At 41.6% G+C, this 22685-nt stretch overlaps 1 protein-coding gene across 4 annotated transcripts in view; it reads right to left on the reverse strand.

Moving 5' to 3' along the window:
• Nucleotides 1-482: 482 nt before the first annotated feature.
• The window catches only part of arhgap36 (Rho GTPase activating protein 36), a 75500-nt gene continuing 53297 nt past the window's right edge, over nucleotides 483-22685 (reverse strand). For all 4 annotated transcript variants that reach the window (XM_040031192.1, XM_040031314.1, XM_040031111.1 and 1 more), the window contains exons 4-12: nucleotides 12198-12511; nucleotides 8778-8994; nucleotides 8615-8670; nucleotides 7986-8136; nucleotides 7681-7829; nucleotides 5980-6150; nucleotides 5423-5511; nucleotides 5089-5315; nucleotides 483-4481 (exon numbers count right to left, since the gene is read on the reverse strand). In XM_040031192.1, coding sequence (XP_039887126.1) covers nucleotides 4150-4481; nucleotides 5089-5315; nucleotides 5423-5511; nucleotides 5980-6150; nucleotides 7681-7829; nucleotides 7986-8136; nucleotides 8615-8670; nucleotides 8778-8994; nucleotides 12198-12511 — 1706 coding nt within the window. In that variant the 3' untranslated portion in view covers nucleotides 483-4149. The remainder of the gene's footprint in view (nucleotides 4482-5088; nucleotides 5316-5422; nucleotides 5512-5979; nucleotides 6151-7680; nucleotides 7830-7985; nucleotides 8137-8614; nucleotides 8671-8777; nucleotides 8995-12197; nucleotides 12512-22685) is intronic.

Raw genomic sequence — 22685 nt, forward strand, 5'->3', positions numbered from 1 at the left:
ACCAGCAATTTCTGCAACCTCAGTTTTCCTGAAAGTTTGCTTCAAGTTAAGGAGCCGTGAGCCAGAAAAGCAGGGAACCGCTACTTCAAGTTAACACAGCATCGGCAGACAGCTGGATGGTCCAGGATCCACAGTGACGCAGTTTACAAACCTGATATTTTGTGCTGAAAGTCAAGTTATGCAAACATATAAAACTGAGGATACTGGTTGACTGCAGGCATTTCGTAAAAAAAAAAAAAAAGAAGAGAGCTCTCCAGTTTTTAAATGGAAGCTGAAAAGCTTTCTGCCTGCCTATTCTGTGTGAGATCATCCACCCCTGGAGGCTTTTTTGTCTTCTGACATTATTGCACTTAAGATGCTTGTCCCGATGCCAAAAGCATGACCGCACTCCAGCTCCGAGAAGCCGTTGAAGCGGCGCACTGACTCAGTGCGTTTATCCCACTCCTCTAGCTGCACCGTGAGCAGTAAACAATGACACAGGAGGCAGTTTGACATTTAATTCTCTGCAGGTAGGTGGTACATTCTCAAACAGCAGGTTCACACAAACACTGATGGATTTTACAACAATACAGAAAAAGAAATGCCTCGTTTCTTTTACAGGGACAGAAAAAAATGATACATTCACCTGCTGAGGGTGAAGGACGGAGTGCACAAGTCCAGAAATTAGAACCGGATACAAAAACGACAACAAAAATATATATCTTTGTACAACAAGTTGCTAGTTGTTTGGCACTATTCCCAAACCTATTTTGTTCGTCTGTACACTGAGTGTGCGCACAGACTGTAGGAAAAACCATGTATGTTGGCGATGTTAACGTTTGCAATGAATTGGCAAATATCGCCCTCTTGTGGTAAAAAGGGCAACAACACCTGTGAAATCTTGCTGAAGACGGATCTTTGTACTTTCCTGTTGGTTTAATGAATTTTGACACATCATAATAACCTTTAAAGCAGGCATGGATGCATTTATACACGGGTTTGATGCAAGTCAGAATGTTTGTGTCCGAAAGATGTAGCATATATGGAAGCTTGTTTGTGACAGAAAAAAACCCCAACAAAAACATTTTTGTTAACCATATATCAACATTTTTAAACTTGATATCGAGTAAATGACTTGAAACACTGAATTCACTATTGTTTTAGATGATAGAGTTAGTAGGTAGGGTTTGTGGTGATAACCCAAAATTGTGAGATGGACACCTGGTGCCTTAAAGGAAGAAGTTCCACAAATGAATAAAATGTAACAATTAGCAATATAGCAATTATTGGTAAGCGAGGGTTATACTTTATTGACATATGGATGGCATTTTCTTTTATAGTGGCACAAACAAGCTTCCACGGACAAGTTTGAAGGGCTGCTTCTCCTCTCTGATCGAAGAAATAAGAAAAGCAGCTTTTACTGGGCCGCTCAGTGCATCACATTATGTTGGTATTAAGAGGAAATGTTAGGACTTGGTTGGGAACACATCTCTGTACTGATATGATGTGACATATGGAGGTACAGTAATGTTAAATCTGGTTTACAAAAAATACAGTATACCAAAAGTTGGTGAATTCTGGATAGACTTCATTGCTATTTACAAGTGGGGAACTTAAAGTGACTCAATCTGTGAAAAGAACTGCTTACAACTCAAAGGCAACACAACTTGTAGTGATTACAAGTAAACTTTCATTATATAAAAGAAACTTCTGATCAGTCCACCAGCGTTGGCTCCATTTTCAATCTTTTGACTTCCATATTACCAAACTGGTGTGAGTGTGATGTGCTGCTGATAATAGCAGGAGTCCCTCTGAGCTGCTTTAAAATACGAAAAAGAAAACTTTCTTAGATTTTAGATGTCATACTGTTAAAGTAGCCAACGTTTCAGACACCAAGGCCAACGAATCAAATGTATAATTAGTATGTAAAAATAATCCCTGAAAAAACCCCAGCTAATCAGCCTTGGATCAGTATGACATCAGTGAGGGTTGATACTCAGCTCAGGCACACCTGCCTTAAAGCTTCACCCACCTGCCTTATGGTTCAGTCATACTAAACAGGAATGGAAACCTCTCACTGGTTGCCAGACGATTGCATCTTTTTTTTGCTGTCAATTGCAGGAAGTTGCAGCAACCAAATGGTCACCCAGAGGTTGGGCAATGAACATCCTCAACTTCAAATCAAACCCATTTGATTTCAAGGTTACTGCACAAAAAATTGGAGGCAACCTTCCTGACTGACTGGAAGAGGTTTGCAAATAAGTGCAGTTTTATTTATAAATGCAGATGGATTACCATCTGGTTTCCAGCTGTATGTATTCTGGTTATATTCCTTTATAAAAGCCTGGTTGCTGAGCAACTATGTGATGTTGCAGTTAAATTGCCGTCCTGCAACAACTACGTCATTATTTGTGGAGGAATTTCTGCTTTAAATCTAAATCTTTGAGGTTCCGGCTGGACACTGAATGTAAGTAGTTAATGTCAGTTAGAATTTCTGCTTATATAGACAGCAACAGGTTTGCAATGTTCATGGATTTATTATAATTAGTTGCCATCTTATCACAAATCTCAACCCCAAACTGACAGCAGGCTGACTCCGCCTTATTGCTGCCTAGATGAGCTAACATTGCTTTGAAGACGGCAACTGACTGTGAGTGGTTGCAGACCTGGTCTTCATCTTTAAAGCAACATTTCAAAGGAAACAGATTCCAAGTGCATTGGACACAGTCCGGATGACACAGTCATGCCACATTCTCAAGACGGGGACTGAAAATACTTGTTTCAGACAGAAGATGATCTGAGGCGGTTGCACGATTTGTAAAGCTACTCAAGCAGAATCTAGAATTAAAATATGGATGTGAAGTCAGAGAATAATAGACAGAGTTTACTGTTTTAAACTAAAGAAGACAATCTTTGGCCGACTCCACTCACTCTGACACATTTACCATTAAAGCTGAAGTAGGCAGAAATAAAGAACAGTCCTCTCAAAATCAGGGGCTCTTTGTTTTAAGTCCGACCCAACAGAGTTCTTCTTAGAGCATAAAACATAAACCTGTGCTGAGCTTTGGCTTCATATTGGGTTTGAACCCAACTATCCCAGGTTAAAGTCTTCGGCATAGATCTTAATTTGTAGTCTTAAGAGCTTGAACAGAAGGTGACTGGACCATCGTGAACTGGACGACTGGGAACCTGAACAGGCTTCTTAATTTATACTTAGCCTTACATACCGTAAGTGAGCGACACCAATGCCACTGTTTCTATTTATTTGTGCTTAGCTTGCCTGTGCTGCTTAAAACACCACTCCTAGCATGATTTGATGGCAATGATCAGGGTTTTTTTGTTGTTGTTTGGTTTTGCAAACACTCATGTTTGGCCAAAGTCCCGCACTTTACTTTCTAAAACCTGATAACCCAGAGGGGGAACAGGCGTATGTTAGGTTTTTTTTGTCTCCATTGATGGGAGAAACAAAAGCCGCCTGCTGCAGCTTTAAGGGCTGATTTATAGGTGAAAACCTTCTCAAAATGCCTTTTTTTATGTACATTTTTTAGCTATTTAACCATTTTCAGGGGCACAGATTCAATGTGAAACATCCTAATTACATATTCGGGTATAATAATCGACATTTTAACCAAATTTACTGCAGATGCAATCACACTGAGCTTTTTGCCCTGCAGTGCTCATTGGGGAAACACACTTTGCGGGTGTTTGAGATCATTACTGAATGTTAAGCGGCTACACCACATTTGCCAAAGCAGCTTAGTGCAGGTTGCAGGAAAAAACAAACAAACGGAGTATGCCTGGTATGATTTCTGTACACTGAGTGTCAGAAGATGCAGTTGTAGAAACAGGGTTTAAAATATGAATCCATCCTGTACATGTTTTTATTAGTGGATCCACCTTCAGGTAATCTCACTGATTTATTCTTCCTTCGTTTTTTTGTGTCTCAGAAGTTTGTGTCCTTCATTTCTTCTAGTTTTCATTCATACCCATGCTGAGTGCAAGAGGGGCCAAAAAACGTGGGAAATTCCAACTTCCAGCTTGGAAAACCCACAGCAGGACGGTTATGAGGTCAAGTGGGAATGTCAGGGAGAGACCTGTATTATTTACACCAGTAAGCGTCTCTTTAAGTGAATCTGGAACTTGACCGGTTGTTTCTCTCCTCTCCCTTCATCATACCATCGTCTCTGAGCCCGAACCTTTCCCGGTGAAGAAGTCCCAGAAATTAGTGGTCGGCGACGGCTTGCTCTCCTCCTGCGGCGTCTGCCTCACCCAGATGCTGTTCTCGGTCGAGCCGCTCAGACTCGAGCTCAGAGAGAAGCTCAGCGCGGAGCTCAGACCCGGGCCTCGACGGTCCTGGGCATCCGAGTCCTGAGCGTTGAGCCTGGGGGTGGAGGACGAGGACAAGGACGAGGAAGAGAAGGAGGACTGGGATAGGCTGAGCAGGTTGTGGTGGGAGTGGAACTGACGCATGTGGCGGATGGATTTACCAGGAGGGACCTCACCTGCAGGACCAAGAACAGGACACGGTTTCAGAACTTGAAAGACAAAAACTATTTATTATCTTAAAGTTGTGTAACATGAGTCATAGAGTGCTGTGAAAAGTATTTGCCCCCTTCCTTCCGGATTTCTTACATGTTTCAGATTGCCAAGCAAATTTAAGATAGAACAGGTTAAAAACAACTTCTGTGTCAGCATCGCCCGCCGCCACTAGGGGGTGCTGTTGGCCCACTTATCGTTCCCACAAACGTCCACAACCTCCAGCAGCCAGCGTGTGGTCTGTGTTACATTACACTGCCTTCAGAGAGGCTTTAACACATGGTGGTGAAACTGCAGAGCAGTGTTTCAGGGTTTTCTAAAGACTCCTGTCTCAGGCAGGAAATTTACCTAAAAATCAACAACTGCTTGAAAAGACAAGTAAGCAGATGCTAAACTAACCAAGGACCACAGCTGAAAACCTCAAAACCTTGCGTTGTGGTATCGTTCCTGCTCCTGTCATTAATCTAAATGTTTTAAATGTTGAATTTTTTTTGAAAGAAACAACTTTAAATGAGAAATTCCTTCAGGTCTTCAGAGCCTCACATTCACAAAAACTCAAGCAGACCATAGTACCGTATCTGGTGTCCTGCCGCTTCCTGTTCTGGTTCAGTTTGAGGACGTTCAGGAAGACCTCGCTGGTCAGGCTGCCATCACCGCCGCTCCCATCCGGGGGGAAAAGTGGTGACGGGGGCTCCAGTGGGGACAGGCTGCCGCTGGAGGCTCCCACTGAGTCCAGAGACGCCCCCGTGTCCCTGCGACCTGTGGACTCGCTGCCGCTCTCCACCGTCAGGTGACTGCCGCTGTGACAGAGCAGAAACACGCACGTTAAACTGAAGCTTTCTTAGTGCAGACGAACATAACCGACACCAGATCTGATGACGGCTGATCCACTGACTGTCACGGTTACCTGAGTTTCCTACGCAGCAGGTAGTCGATGATGTCCGGGTCCGTCTGGATCAGACTCATCAGGACCTCCTGCTGCAGCTCTGCAGAGACCTGCAGGAACACACATCAGATTCAAGCATCACTGAAAATAATTAGCATCTCCAGGACCGATGGAACATCACAGCTGTCTGGTGAGGGCGAGTCACACTGGGGGAAACGGGCAGAGTCAGTCGATCCTGGACAAACTTGGACGATAATAAGGGTGGCCAGGGTCGCCAGGGCATGAATATTTAGTCTGACACTTTGAAACCATGAGCACTAAGTATAAGCTCTCATTTCAGATTAACATAGTGTTAATGAGAGAGCCTCCTCTGCCCTGAGGGGCAGCCAATCAGAAGAAAGTGAACTTAGAGAAAGGGGAGGTCAGATATAAGATAAATAAGGATTATTGTGAACTTTGCAAAGCTGCTCTAGTAGAGTCCAAGAATAAACACGCCGAGTTGGAAATGAGCGTAACATAATAAAAGATTTCTGAATCACTTCCACAAATGACAAAAGAGCGCTGTGAGTTTCTAGTACCATGAAGAGTCTCCTGTGGTTCTGTATGAGCATCAGTGTGACGCTGATGATCGCCGTGCTGTCCTCGATGCCCATCACCTGCGGGCTCACGTCTCCCCCGCGCTCCTTCTGAAGCAGGTTCGGCCCGAAGATCACGGCCAGGTTAGCGGCCGTCATCTTGTTTCCGGGGATCTGGAGAGCAGAGGAAGAGGAGGCGGTGATGGAGGTCAAAGTGCAGTGATGGAATATGCTGTGGTAAATTAAGTTTGCGAAACGTGATCCTGTTGGATTTCTTTTTACATTACTGAGAACCAACAAGCAGCTGCAGCATAAATGTCAGGACAGCAATGAAGCAACACCAGAATATTCATGCAATGTATTTTTCTCCAGTATTTCACAAAAGCAAAACGGACAAATTGGACAGTTTTCCTGACTAAACATGCTTTTTCTGCATTTCATCTTGCTTGTCGACAGCTCCCAAAAGCATCTGGTAGAGGTGCAACTTACTGAGGGACTTACCTTAAAAACTCTGTGTTCACAAAGGCCAGTTAGTCAGAAATGTTTGCATTTGTAATCTGGTTAAGTATCAGCCAAGACCCTAACCCTCAGGACGACCACTAAGACAACATTAATAACATCTGCCAACCAAAAAAGAAGCCGAGGAATTATTCTGGCAGAGTTCTGACTCTCTCTCCACTAATTTTATGTCCTGGACAGCCAACAAAATCATTAACATGATTTTTCTTTAATAATATTATGGAGAAAATGTGGTACCGTGACAGCCAGAAACAACACAGCTAGCCTTCAAATTTAGCAATTTAAACAGAGTAGCCTGTGTTTGTGAGGAACCGTGAAACTGTGGAAGATTAGCCTCTGAGACCCCGCCCACATCTAAATGATACCTTTAGGCAGTGGAAAATACTACGAGTACTACTACTCATAATAATAAGGTAATACTTTATAATAATGCCACACTGGTAAGCATCAGTAAAGTATTAGCAAGTGCTTAATTCACTGTACATGATTAGACTTTAAGATGTAATTTATAAATACAGATATGTGTATCCATCTGTTACTGTTACACCATGTACAGCTATGACTGTTACTTCATCACTGCCAGTAATACACATAATCATAATCACGATAAAATATCTGAATTTATAAATGGCATATATGGGAGGAGTCATGCTATGTAAATGATGAAGTAAGCACTTGCTAATACCTTAATAATGTTTAATAGTGTGGCAATATCATAAAGTGCTACCAATAATAATAACAACATTTATGTGCATAATATTTATGAAACACAAGAAATTTCAGTAGTTTAAAAATTAAAATCAGCGTTCCTCCAAAGAATAAATCACAAGCATAAAATCTGAATGTTAAGAGAAACATGGCGGTAAAATAAGAAGGTTAATGACACAGTCTAATATGCAATGAGTTCCTCCACAACCAAGAACCCCCAACGACCACCTTCTGTCTTTGAACGTGGGAACAGTTACTGCACTGTGGTGCCAACTTTCTTTGTTTCTTTGCTCTGTTACGAGTGTTTTTTACTGGAAATGGATGGAATTCGATTAGGAAACGCTTGTCAGCTTGAAGGACTGACACTGCCCTTTAGGGCGAATGCTTTCATTTTGTGTTTGTGTGGCTTCGACCTCGATGCCACTACTACGAGAGCTTCCAAAGGCTGAGGAAGACTTTATCAGTCATTGGTCCCACCTCCTCGTCGTTGGTTCCTATGCTGTCCTGTGCGAAGCTCTGCACGGTGTGTAACAAGGTGAGGAGGCGCAGCAGTGTGTCGCAGTTACAGGGAGGCAGCAGGTAGAGGAGGTGCTGGAGGTACTGCAGCTGGTCTGCTCCTCTCAGAACTGCAGGAGGCCCAGAGAGGAGGAAGAAGAGGAGGAAGTTAGTTACCCATCACATCACTAATTATACTGAAACAAAAACTGAAACTCAACCATTAAAGCCAGGTGTGTGTTTTTGTGTGTGTCTGTATGTGTGTATTGGGGGGGGTGCATGCATACAATTGGCATGCAGGAAGGCGGGGTAGAGCTCTCTGGGCAGCAGAGGATCCGGCATGTCCCTCAGAAACTCTTTGAGCAGTGCTGCCACATCGTGGACGCTGTGCTCCTCATCCAGCTGGACGTCAACGCCCACGTCAAAGTCCTCCCGTAGCTGAGGAGCGCGCACGCAAACAAACACATATTAGTGTTTAAAAACAACAACGACAGTGCCTTCAAACTCATGTTCGGGTCACGACGGGGCCACGGTTCCCCGATGGACACATTTCTCAAAAACAGGATCTCACACATCATCAGCTTTTCGCTCAAAGATTATTTTTATATTCGTGCATCCAGCTTAGACCGACAGGAAACACACGACGGTGAATCAGGGGACATGCAGACCTACACCACTCCTCTACTGCTGGCAATAATCCTCGTTTTTTTTTTTCAGGGAAAATGTGAATGAACGAGTTTCTGTATATTTTTTCCAGCTTTTTTCCTCAGTTATCAGCACACCAGGAGGCGTTGGACCCCAAATAAACAACAACAACAAAAACTCAGAATATTAATGGTATATTATTAGTGGAAAATAAAAATTATTTAAATTAATTTATTATTTTAATTAAATTAATTGGAATAATTATCCTAACCTGTCTCACTCTCTTCTTGGAGCTGCCGACTCGGAAGATACCCACAGTCTGAAGACCTGGAATACAAAATGTTACCACACACCATCTTTTAAAAATTTACATATGGATGGACTCAAATAAACGACACTGAAAGGCTGAAAAATTGGGGGACTTAAAGCCTCACCATAGGTCTCGATGTGACTGCAGCACCTCTCCAGCACCCGAGGCACCTGTCTGTAGATGGGGTTGAGGCTGAGCTTGGTTTGGGTCCTCCCCTCCGACGAGCTGCCACCCGGAGACTTGATCAATTCCAGTTCAGCCGGGTGGGAAAGCTGCAGCGCTTCCAGCAGGCGAGACTGACTCTCTACAAGGTCAGAGATCGAGTCCACTGATAGACCACCCTGTGGAGCAAAAAATTTTTATATATGCCTATAATATGTTCATAATTTACATAAAAGTACAATATTTATTCTCTTTTTAGCTCAGTTTTTGGTCTCCACCGGTCCCTAAAGATGATAACTTCCTTTATAGCGCTTAAATATCTCATCATGTTCTCTAGCTGGTTGTGAAGTTTGACTGAGTGCTGTTTGGTGATAAGCTATGTAGCTCTTTGTGGGTTAGCTAGGGCTTTTTCCATTAAAACGACCGTGTGCTGCAATTGAAAGTGGTGTGAATGAGTGTTGTTAGGTCACTAAAAATGAGCGAAAATTTTACGATCGGTGGTATTTCTTTGTCGATTTGTCACTATTAGCTATGACTTTCATCTCACATAGTCATTTGTACCACTGTCCATCCATAATTAATTACTAAACTCCAGTTTTACAAAGTAGCGTGTGAGGTCAAATGCTCCAGCACAGAAAACAACGAGGAAAGGCAGTGAAAAAAAGCAAGAGATGCTGAAAGCTGAGGCAAATATGTATGAGGTGATAATGGGATGGAAAAAAGCTCACAACAGATGACAGCGCAGGCTCGAGAGAGGAAAATGAGATGTGAGAAAGACAAAGGGACGCTGACGACAGAAAATGGAAAGTACATTTGAAGATAGATGGCAGGAGAAGAGGCCAGCAGAGGAGAAGAGTCAGCTCCTATCGCTTGTCTTGATGTTACCATGCAGTAAATGTCAGAGGAGCCGAATACCACAGAAATATAAATCACATGTCTATGGCCTGCAAATAGTTTCTGGAGGAACATCAAGAAATTCCTCACAGCTCAGTCCAGCAACATACTGCAGAAATGAGAAGATATTTCCTCCATCTGAACATGACTCATTTGTGTTTTCTACAATAAATGTGCAGTTTCGCCTTATTTATGCAAAAATCGGTGAAAAGCCACCCCTATTTGCAAACTTACACTAGTTTATGCCATCATTTCCATGCTTTTTATTCATTATTTATGTAATCAACTGTGCAATACAATCTGATATGCACTGTTTCAACTTCCACTCCTAATTTTCTTCATTTCGGGGGTCTCGGCCAGTGTTTCCCAAATGGTGCGCTCTGGGGCAAATCCAGGTGTTCTATGGGATTTTGGGTGACCAACAGATTAGCATCATAACTTCATAAAAAAGTAATGTGTTACCTTTATATTCACTATGTTCATACACATCGAATACTCTGACTGACAGGTGGATAGCAAAATTTGTGACAGGTGGAAACTGACAAGCCACAGCTGATAATGAGGGCAGACAACCACATATCCTGAGCAGGTGGGCAGGAGCCACATGAGAAATTGGATCTGTTGTGGAGGGCCTTTATAAGTTAATTGGTGTGGCTCTCCACAACAGTCCCCCTGTCCTCCTAACTATCAGTCCTTGGAAATATTAATTGCCCAGCCCTGCTTATTGCTCCAGCCCTCAACAACAGTCCCAGTTATTCATGTGACCCCTTAGAAATATTAAGTGCCCACCCTTTCACATTGGTGTAGCCCTTCACAACAGTCCCGGCTTCTCATCCTTTGATAAAACAAATTATCCAGTCCTACTTATTGGTGCGGCCCTCCACAACAGGCCCACTTTTTCCTACTTTCTGCAAATCAGGATCATCCATAAGACTTCATGCATTTAGAAACTCCTAAATATTACTTAAGCTGACCTTTGTTGATCTAATGATTTGCTTCTTTCTAATCTTAACCTTCATCAGAAACACATTTTGAATATTAGCGAAAGTCTGCAAATGACCTGCTATGCCATGTCATTCTGTTTGAAATCCAGGATAGTTTGCCACTTCATGTGCAGCTCGGTGTTTTGCACAGCTGTAATACTTATGTGAGAGAGACCATCCCTGTCTATCATCCATCATAACACTGTCTAATGCTGTCATCGCTGCCCCTGTACAAAATCAAATAATATTTCAAGGTGTCCTTACAGCAGGTTCTCTTGCACTACTCTCCTGTCAGACACAACATAGTGACAACACCAGTGAGCTCCCGCTGCTTTATTATTCATGATAATATATTCATGATTCAAGATCTCCACATGTTTATTTCCTTTAAACAAAGACCTGCAATGCTATAGACATTTCCATTCCACCAGTAATCTTATTGGAAAATCAATATCCTTAACAAAAAAAGCATTCTTAGTATTTATGGTATGGCATAAAGTGGCACATTTATGCAAGATTATAAGGCTCAGAGTTGCCTGTTACTTGTTCTTTGCCTGTAAAATGCACTTGTATGTAGAGATGTATGTAGCTGTTCTATATGCCCACAGTTGCTCCAAAAGCTGCATCAAAAGCCACTCAAAAACAGGCAATAAGAAGGAAATCAGCAGCTTGCTTCGCTGCAGAGAGATTTCCATACCAAGGCCTTTCCTGGTGACAAACACTGTGTTAGTAGATTTAGTGCCTGCTCCCACTGATCACTAATATATCTGACCTGAAGATGCAGCCTGTGATGACTGGAGGCAGATTTTCACAGAAATTATTCAAAACGTTTTATACAGAAATTGTTTTTTTAATGTTACAATACAATCCATTCCCAGATTAGCAATAAATAACCATTTATCATCATCATCCTCATTGTTTATTTATATAGCACCTTAAAAAACACTTGGTAGACCAAAGTGCTGAAGAATACAACTATAAAGACTAATATTAAAAGAACAATTTAACACAAAAAAATGCATGTTTCATAACGAGTAATGAAGATAATCATCAGAATCACATTAAAGTCTCATTTCTACCAAATGTTACCACTGAGGCAGCGCTGTGTGTGCTGTTTATCTCAATGACCGACTCTTATCCCTGCACTCGATAGCTGGTTCAGGTTCGATTACAGTTATATGGCTGTAATCATACTCATTACAAGCTTTACATAACCACTGGTTCCAGATCAGCATGAAAAGAAATTACAGAGTGTAATGGCCTCTAGCAGAGACGGGTTCACACACACACAAACACACAGAAATGTAGGTGCACACACCACTTTTACTACAAACGTACTGCTGTGGAAATATTTAAAAAAAGCTAGAAATGCACTCAGAGATTAGTGTGGAGGCCTTGAGTACAGCACGTACATGTAATCCTCACGGTGAATGAGACTAAATCTGGCAGAAAGAAACACATGTCCACTGTTTTTGTGCGTGTGTTGTCACTCAAAGAAATCTTACCCTTCTCTGTCCTCGTCCGGTGTTATCCAGAAACGTGGGTGACAGCGGTTTGTTCTGAGGGTCAGAAATTGGCGCCGGTGCCACAGAGTTAGCAGACGGCGAGCCCGGACCTCCTCCTGTGATGGACGAGGAGCTGACCAGAGGTCTGCTCCCATTGAAGAACTGACGCTTCTCCGCCCTGAATCGCAGGACGCTCGCCTCCAGGTCGAGGCAGTCGCGCCTGCTCTCCTTCAGAGCATCCTGCCGCCGCTTGTAGGCCCGGTCGTTGGCGATGACCTGGGAGAGCGGGATACCAAAGGCCTTGGGAGCCGATTCTGAGGAATGAGGAGAAAATTTTATTTTCTTGCCAGCAATGATGAACACATAAAAACAACAGAGAAAACAAGGATGAAGTAGAAAGAAGAAAACAAACATATTGCCCAGAATATCCAAATAGACGATATGGATGAAAAATAGGGAAATAATACTAGTACTATTTATTTTATGCCTTATTTAAGTGTTAAATATTATTATATCACTCTTCCTCACTTGAACACATTCTTTTTGTACTAAATAAAGCTAAAACAAATTCTAAACTGTCTTGAAACGTGATTAAAATGTATAAGAACGGCATCTGTCTGATTTACTGTTTGTTCTCCTGCACAAACAGAACTGCAGAGAAATACATCTGAATGCGCTAACATTGTAACTCATGTTTGGAGCAGAACTGGAGCCTCCAGCGAGTCGTAATTTATTTAAAGTACACATTCTTGTCTGCTGATAGTATCTGAGATCCAAACAGGAAGATGATGTGACTTTCATCATTAGGGCGAACAACAGAAGCCTGGTTTCTGCAACATTTGCACCAGTGTTGTGCGATGCTGTGAAACAACAAATGAACACGAAAATGGATCTAAAATATGGGATGTTTTCAGATATTGAAACAAAAGCAAAATTCCTTGGTTAGGGGATAATAAATATCCCTAACCAATTGGCTGTTTTGGAAAGCTGAGCTGCATCTGAGGTCCTAGATTGCAAAGATAGGGTCGATATACACATTCGGGTATCTTAAAGTTTTCACAGAACTCTGTGCGCTTCTGTGAAAACCAAATACACCCTTGGTGTTACAGTGCCCCTTTAAAAGCATTTACTTTGGTTAACACAACCTTCCCAGGAGTGCACGTTCCAGCAAACTCGCCCTGAGGTCGGAAGGTGCTCAAACAAACCCTCCAAAAATCCAAAAGCTACATCTCAAACTCTACAGGCCTCTGTTAGCATGTTGAATATGTAGGTTTATGGCAGTACACTTAGAAAAAGACTGAACAAGTGCAACTTGTTTGGTTTCCAGCCGCCAGGTGCTAAAAAATAAACCTTAGACTCAAACTTTAGAACAGGCAAACCGCAGCACGCCGTGTAATAAATAAATACGGCTGTTACAACTTATGTCTAATGTATAGTTTCATGCATCAGGTAAAACGCTCGACTCCAGCTACATGACGCGCAGCTGGAAACACTTCACGCAAGTCGAGCTGCCCGAGATTCACAGAATTTACAGAAAATGTTACATTTTTGTGATTTATATCGTTATCGGACGATAGATGTTTTAATATCAGGATATGAGATTTTGGTCATATCGCACAGCCCTACTAAGTATTTCTTCTTCACTCACTATGTGTTTACACAGCAGTCTGCCACAGGCCGCGGGCACCTTGTAATTGTTTATTCAGCCATGAACTTCTCAGCATACCAAAGTATTCTAGAGCCAAATATGAGCCCATCTGTCTGGCAGCTAAAAGTTGGCTGAAACTGAATCATACAACAGTACAATGATCCCAGGCACAACAGCCAATCTACAACAGAATGGCTGAAAAAGTAAAGAAAGACCTTAAATGCATGCATGTAAACTTCAATGAACCGAAGCAACGCTGTAAAGAAGAAAAAAAAATCCTCCACAACGACGTGAGAGACTCACAAACTGAAACGGAAATGATTCCTTCAAGTTATTGCTGTTAAAGGCGCCTCTACAAGCTGCTGAATCGCTGGGGTGTACTTTTCACAGGAGTGTATGTGTTACTTTAAAAGTTTGAGATGGGCCTGTCTAATGTATGGGAGAGCAAATATGTTTGCCGGTGCTGCAGTCATAGTAGCCAACGAATCACAAGGCAAGCTGATAATATACAGCAGAGAGATGGAGGTACATCCCAGGTCTGAAAAGTAAAGCCAAGTTACTTGCAGAAACACTTCTGGTTATCTAGAAGTCAGCGGGAAAATAAAAATACTGAAAGGAGGATGATCCAGCTCATTGGCTGATGAGTTGAACTAACTCACTAACTGATAAAGTGGTCAGCCAAAAACATCATCTCGGGGATTTACTGGGATTTCGCAAACCTCGGTGATGTCATTGCGGCAATGTCCATCTATTATACTGTTAATGACGCTGACAAAGCTCTGATTAGCAAATAGCATGAACCAAGTTCCATGTTAGTGACTGATATTCATTCACACACAACAGGGTAAACAATCACTGTCGTGATCAACTTCACTTTGATGTCAAATGAAACAACCTCACTCTCTCAGTATATTCCCATAACATGATGTGATGGGCTATCAGCACAAACAACACACGTAAATCGAAGCAACACTCATTACAATGGTCTGTGAATACACAACCAATGCAGATGTGCTTGTGTGCAGTCCTCCAAAAGACAAGACTTGTAGCCTCAGATCTAGTACTGCATTTGTGTAGGTACAATACTAGTTGATTGAAAAGTTAGACAAAAGTTGCTGCAGAAACATGAAAGAGAAGGACAGCATAGATGGCCTGAACTGAAATAATCAAACATTTTCTGTCTTCTCCAGTGCACAGGATAGGCTAAAGCCCCAACATCAGCACAAACACCAAGAAGGCCTGTTTCCCTCTTATTACACTACATAGGAGTGACATGTAGAGCAGGGGTGGGCAACTCCAGGCCTCAAGGACCGGTTTTAGTTGTGTCCTTGATCCAACACAGCTGATTTAAATGGCTAAATTAACTCACCAACATGTCTTGAAGTTCTCCAGAGGCCTGGTAATGAACTAGTCATTTGATTCAGGTGTGCTGACCCAGGGTGAGATCTAAAACCTGCAGGACACCGGCCCTCGAGGGCTGGAGTTCCCCACCCCTGATGCAGGTATTGTGTGTGCCATGCCTTTAGTGCTCGATGCAGATCTTTATTAAAATGCACAGTTGTTATTAATAAAACACTGAGGGAACTCGGGAGTGTGAGAACCTGGAGGAGCAGAGATTACAGGGATGCTTACAGCAGTGCAGAGATAATGACTGATAAATCGAATCAAGGCAACTAAAGGGTCTGTTTATAGGCGATGATGAAATGAACTTGTTAGCCTGTGAACGCCGTAATCGCACAGCTCCTCGCACAACGGATAAGAGGTTTAAGTAGACAAGCGGTGTAAGAATAGACAGAATGTTGGGAGCAGGATAATCCTGTTAGAGCAGCCACACAGCAGACATCAAACTCAGACTGATACGGGCTTACTGCAGACACGCTCACGCAGGTAAACACGGTGCGAGTGAGGTCACTGTCGTCAGTTTCATCCTCGACACATCAACTCAAAATGTAAATGTCTCACTATGCTACATCAGTCCACTCCCGAGGTTAAGCATAGACTGTTTATCTGGCACCCACCTTAGTGAAGGCCCAGTTAGACATTCAGTCTAATCAGGATCAGGATCAAAGAGTGATAAAGCCAAAATGTAGTTGTTATTTCATGATAAAAAGATGCATCGCCTAAAAAGAATCTGGATATTTTGTGCATGAGAGGAAAAAAAACACCAAAAGGTACAAAAACGTGCTTGTTGGCTCTCTGCCAGTAGTGCCCAGGAGTATACCAGATGTAGCCACCCAAAAATGTGTAACTGCTCCAGGGTGTCCTGAATCTACCCTAGGACCTCCTCGTGATAGAACATGCCAGGAACACCTCGGCATTCTGGAGGCCTCCTAATCAGATGCCTGAACCACCTCAGCCGACTCCTTTCAGTGTGGAGGAGCAGCGGTCCTCTGAATGACTGAGCTGACATGTGTTTCACACACATGAAACAGGAAGCAGATTATTTAGGTTCTATCTACCTAACACACTCACATTCAAGAATCGTGAACATGCACACGATTGTTTGAATGGAAACACATGGATGCACACGTGCACAGTCTCACCCGGAGAGTCCCGAGCAGGTCGGCGAGGCAAATCAGACTGGCAGGATGCCCTGTGAGGGCTTAAGGATGCAGGATGGACTCAGCCTGAAATAACTCAGGTTCTGTGGGGAGTTTATTCTGCAGAGCTGCATTGCTCAGATCAAAGGAGGAATTACTATTTACATTACTTTAAATGAAACCAAAAGACAAAATTGGGAGTGAGCAAAACTTCTCCATTTAATTTATATTCACATTTTACTCAGCTCCAATGTTCCCTCTAAGCTTCGCACATGTGCAATTGCGCACTGCAGGCACGGTCTCTGCGCACAGAAAATCTGTGTTGCGCACAAAAAAAAATCTAACCTGAATTGAAATTAAAATTAAAACGTTAACAATTCTGTTTTGCAGTGTTAGTCAGTGAGTGACTGGCTGCTCCCGTATGGGATTAGAATGATGCCGCCTTATCCCATAGTCCAGCCAATGATACGATTCACATTCGTATATACGCAGCTAATCAACGTGGTTGACAGGCTATGACAGCGTCCTTATGTGGCTGATGTGGAGTGAAGCCACGTTAATGACAACGTGTACAACCATTGGAGATGTGAGCAGGACAGACGGAACAATTGACGGAAAAAATGTGGCCTTTATACCAGTTTTTAAATTGTGTTGATAGGCCACGTAAAACCAGAGTTATGATAAAAATATATATATATGCAATGGTTTTTTTTTCCTATTGTTTATATTTACTGCGGGAAGAAACGGTAAAAACTGCGTTTTATAAGGAAAACGCTCAAAAGCACTCTCCGCCTGTGAGCAAAAACAAAAACCCCACCTTTTCCTATTGGTGTAAAAATGTACCATGTCGACCAATCAAAACATGGCATTTAGTTGTTTAGAAAGGGGGAAGTTTTAGGAGTGACGGCGATGTTTTGAGATGTGAGACATTTGCGACGTTTAACACAAATTTTGTGTAGTTAGTGTGTAGTGTAGTCAATAGTTTTGTTGTGTGCGTCAGAACAATGAGGCGACTGCTGAATGTTACAGGTGTTACAGCAGTGATACATCTCATGTCAGGCCTGCAGGTAACAGGCTGTTGTTCTCCTTTATCTCATAGTGGACAGAAATAATTTTTTGGAGTGGCACAAATAATTTGTTTGGCATCAAATTTGATGCAGAACAGCTGATTGTTCTGTAAATGTTGTGTAAATGTTTCTGTTTGAAATGTTTTTTAAAAAAAACGCCTTGGCTGCATTTTTAGGTAAACAGCTGCAGTCACTATACAGGGTGGGCCATTTATATGGATACACCGGAATAAAATGGGAATGGTTGGTGATATTAAGAGGATTGTCAATGCAACCCTCTTCTCCCACTCTTCACACACTGATACCAACGCCGCAGGAGAAATGCCAGGGTAATCAATTGCGCAACATTGGTCATTATATACTGTATTTTGCAGACAGAGTTACAGGACTCTCTCCCAGACCACACACTCACACTCATAATACAAGTCAGAGCTTTATAAAAAAAAGAAAAAATAAAAAAAAAGAAAGAAAGTTGTGTTTTCAAAATTGGAGTTCAAGTTATTTTTACTTCCAATAGTGTTAACATACTACACAGATCATGAAGATTTGTTTAAATTTGTTTAGAGGGAACATTGCTCAGCTCTAAATAAAATAAAATAAATAAATAAAACACCTGTTTTTAAGGTTTTGTAGTGAGCAGCCCTTTGATAAGTGCCTTGCTGACTAGCTGCCAGCTATTATTAGCTTGTGGCCACATGTGCAAGCTAGAGCAGAGCTAACACGTAATTAGCGCAACAGATTGTGAAGTATTACACAGTTGTTTACACAGCAGGTCACCATTCACTTAAACTCTAACTTGTTTTTGGTTGCTAAACAGATATCAACCCATTCCAGCTAATAAACACGATCAAATTAGGCTGAAAAATCTTATCAGCAGTTTCTTGGCAACACTAGATGCTAGCTGTTTACTACGTGAAGGATTCACTCTGCAGTTTGTACAGCCTCTTCTCCTCCAGGCACTAAATAAAAAGGAGATCTTTACTCTTTAAAACTGGGTAAGTACGGTATAATTTAAAATAGTTTATTGTTGGTAAAGAACATGAAAAATCCAAATCATTCACTCATTCAAAGACTTTTCCTGGATCAGTCATACAAATATTTTTATAGTCAAACTAGTTAAGAGTCTAAAATCTCAATAAAGATTACACCAAAGTACTTATTTTTAAAGTGCTGATGGTAAACAGTTGCCCCCAAAAGAAGTAAACCATAAACCCCAACATATGGCAAGGTCTGACAGACAGTTCGACTCGGGAACTTTTTAAAATCTTCAGCGCTTTGTAAGCATGTATAATTTGATGACACAGCATGCAATGGTAACAGTAATGATCATATTTACCTCTTATTTTATGACACACTGAGTTGAAACTGATTTTCTCTGAAAACATACTACACAAAGAAACACAACATTGCGTGTCAACAGGAACAGGCTTTATCCACTGAAAAGATGTCACCTTTTGATGATGTGCCTTACGCTGTATTTGATCTGTAAGCTGGGGCTTACTCTTCAGTCCTGAGTCCTGACGTCTGCTTGGAGGTACAGTCACTCCTGACATTTGGCCATGTTTGCTGGCATCACAATCCAACTGTGATGGGGTTAGCAGCTTGCACTGGAAGCGTTTGCTTGTTTAAAGTAAACACTTGATGATTTAATAGCTATCTGTGGCAGCAGGGAAGTGTTGCTTCTCACAGAAGGGCAGCCAGATTAGCAAGACGTTTAGAAGAGGTTTGAGCGTTTAGAAGAGGGTTGTGAAGTAGTGGGAAAAGTATCTACATGTTTTCTTTCATAAAGGCTCAAGGCTCATTAACTAGTAATGTTATATATTTGAAGTCACACAGATGTAAATAATATGAAATAAGAAATTTGAGTTTTCAAGTCTATAATTCTCTAGCTATTTGCATTATAGTAATTCCGCTATGGTTTTCCAGACTGTTAACACTAGTGAGTAAAGATGAGTCCGATGCTGAGAGAAAGCAAGAAAAGAAGGGAGTAGACAGAAGCTCAGCAGATGTTCACTGAGTCCTTGATTTTACTGAGGAGGCAAATAAGAAACATATCAGTGATAAACCTATAAGATAGAGACTGAACTGTTGCTGAACTGGGCTGATCTTGTGCAAGAATCTTGGACTGACTACTGGCTCCACTCCATCCCTCCACAAATTTAAAAATATTAAATCTCAAGAGTCCCATCTCCTGGTTAAATAAACGTTAAGAGCTGAAAAACAAAATATGAACAGCGAGGAATCTTCACCAAAAACAGAACTGTTAGAACAACTTAATTATAATTATATTATGTCAACTAGAACACATGATTTAATTAAGTTGTTTTTTTTAATTAACTCTGTCAGATCAGCCCAGAAGATTTCAGTTACACACAATGCACAAGTGTGCTTTCACTTAAATAAAAACAGCAACAAAATTAGAGTAATTTCAAGTTATAGATAGAAACCCAGCAAATACACCACCATCACCAAAGCAGAAGACTGAATTAGAATCATTTAAAACACTGCACTAACTACAACCAAAATACCTCTTTTTATAATGTGTCTTAATATGTGCTGAATTGTTGATAAAAAAAAATCTGCCAGGAAGGGAGATGCTTGTGTCAAAGTGTTACAGTTCAGGAATTTCCTTTCTTTTCTCCCTAAATATGTCTGGTACTCGGGTCAACATCTGTTACTTAAAAAACAGAGTGGATATATTTAGCAGAGGAACAGCTGGGTGATAATATCCAACCTCCTGGAGCATTAGACTTTAAAAACACAGGCTGTCCTCTGTAAAGTATTTTCTTAGGAATCAACAGTTTAAACTATTGCTTGGGAAAATTACATAGAAACTACTGGTTCACTGCATTATGATCAACCATACACGAATGCCGAGCAGATCACAATTGTCACTCTGTAATCCGTTACTTGACGCAGTCCTGCCTTTAGTAGTAGAGGAGCAGAGCCAGCAGGAAAGCTGCCAGGTCCCAATGTTCTGTGTTTTCATTAGCAGGGTTAACTAGAGCTAAGTCACTGTGTGTACAAGGCTGGAGGCAGGCTTTAAAGAGCTGCGTAGACAGCCAGTCAATGCATGTGCTGTGTAGTGTTGGGCATTTTGGCTCGTATCTCGCCCTGCTGCGATAATCACCTGAGAAAAGAGAACATCTTTTTCTGAGAGGTCATGCTAACATCTGATTTGTCACATGGGTTAGAGCAGGAAGATGAAAGAAGAAGTGGAGAAGGAAAAAAAACACAAGAAGAAGGGAAAAAAAGGTCAGGAGGCAAATCAAAGAAAGCCAAAGAGAAGATGAAATGAAAAAATCAATACAGAGAAGTACAAAAAGCCTCAAATTTGTTTGTTCAACAAGCAAACTATCTGCTTCTCTAGTCTGATGTTATTGGCAATTTCAGGGTCTAAAAAGTTGCTTCAGTTTCCATAAACACATAAACAGTGAAACACCATTAAGAGTTAAAAACAGTCCAAATTCTTTCAGCTCCAATAAAAAGATTAATGTGGCTCAACTCCCAGGTGTGACAATAAATTTTAACATCTAGTCATCCTTAAAAAAAAAGGATCTATGATGTTTAGAGGGGCTAGAAGTTTGGTCCCAGTAACACGGTCCAGGTCCAAGGACCAGTTGGTGAACATCTGGCAACCACTGGTCGCTAAGCAAAAAGTGTGTATTCCTCTGGGATTATGTATTCCCTAAGTGCTATTAACACAGGCCTTAATGCCAGTCACCATCCCCCCCAGCAACTGCTGGTTACCAGAGGAAATTATGTAGTGGTTGCTGGCAGTTGCTAGTGTGAAATTGATCGCAAACAGCAAAAAGCCGGCAATCACTTGCTAACTAGTTGGGGAATGCACATTTTTGCCACCTATTTGAGGTTATAAGATGATCGCTGATTGGTTTCTGGGTTTGTGTGACTGAGGCCTTGGCAGGACGCCAGCTAGCTAGCTAGCTAGAACTTTGCTATAAGTTGCTATAAACCTGGAAGTAAATGAAGATGGAAAACCAAATATCAGTGATGTTTGGAGGGTTAGTGAAGTTGGGTTATAGTTGGTTAGTTGGAGAGCTTTGGTTAGACTAATATAAACTATTGCTAATATAAACTAACACGGCAAACCTCCGTTAGCGAGTTATGGCGGATTGCCCCGTGCGTGGGACGATCCGCCATAACTCGCTAACCGAGGTTTGCCAAGTTAATGCGGTTATGGCGTTAACGTCATTTTAACGAGATTAACACTGACAACACTAATATAAAAACATGAGCACTGGGTAGGATGAAGGTTAAATTGTCTTCAATAAAAGTAAATGCTGAGGGTCCTTGAGTGGCACATTCAAACGCCACCATCTAACAGGGAGGAGACACCAAAAATGGACTTTTTCGTACATCTGAGATGAGCCCATCTGCAACATAAGGTTAGTCATTACCATGTTGATTGGTTTGGATTACTGGCTATGAAAAAGTCCTTAATGGTCTAAACCTTAGTAGGCCTCTGTGTGATTATTCCATAAGCTCTTCGATGTTTTGTTTCCAGGGCTGTAGTGTACACTGTAATTTTTAAAATCTCAGTCGAATGATGTGCTACGCATGAATAGCGCCAATAAAAAGTAGAGGCAGAGAATGATGACCAAATAGGGGGCTTGAGTCTACAAGAAAAACAACGGAGCAGCATGTTAAAAATACAAGCGTCTCATCCAACACAGCAAACGCTTTGACTTGGAGAAAGTGTTGTTATCGCATTGCTTAACAAAAAGATTGCCAGCACCATAGCCCCAGGAAATTAAAAGTATTATTTGATCTGCAGAGATGAGACTCTGTATATCTTTTACTCTTTTTAACCACAATGGCAAGGTGGCAGTTCAAAAGAAATGTGGAGGAAATCAAAGCAGAAAGACACGGGTCCCCTCAGAAAATTCAAAGGCTTGAAGCCAAATATGAAACCTTCCTCCATTTCTGCTGAGAATGGAAATCACGTTTAGAACTGGATAATATCTGATCCGGCAAAAATAATCAGATTTCATACTACTTCACACCGAAGGCCAAGTGGACTCAGACTCAAAAGAGCAGGCTTTCATGGACTTAACTACATACTCCAAAAGAGGGGTGTGAGGAAGCACACATGCCACAAATGTAGATCAAAGATCCAAAAACCAATCCATAATATCTAAAAGTTCCAGATTCAAATCCCTTTTCCACTTTGTTTGTACCCAGAAAAACACAATTATAAAAGATAATGTGTGCT

This window comes from Simochromis diagramma, unplaced genomic scaffold, assembly GCF_900408965.1.
Source record: "Simochromis diagramma unplaced genomic scaffold, fSimDia1.1 OVJJ01000382.1, whole genome shotgun sequence".
Lineage (NCBI taxonomy): Eukaryota > Metazoa > Chordata > Actinopteri > Cichliformes > Cichlidae > Simochromis > Simochromis diagramma.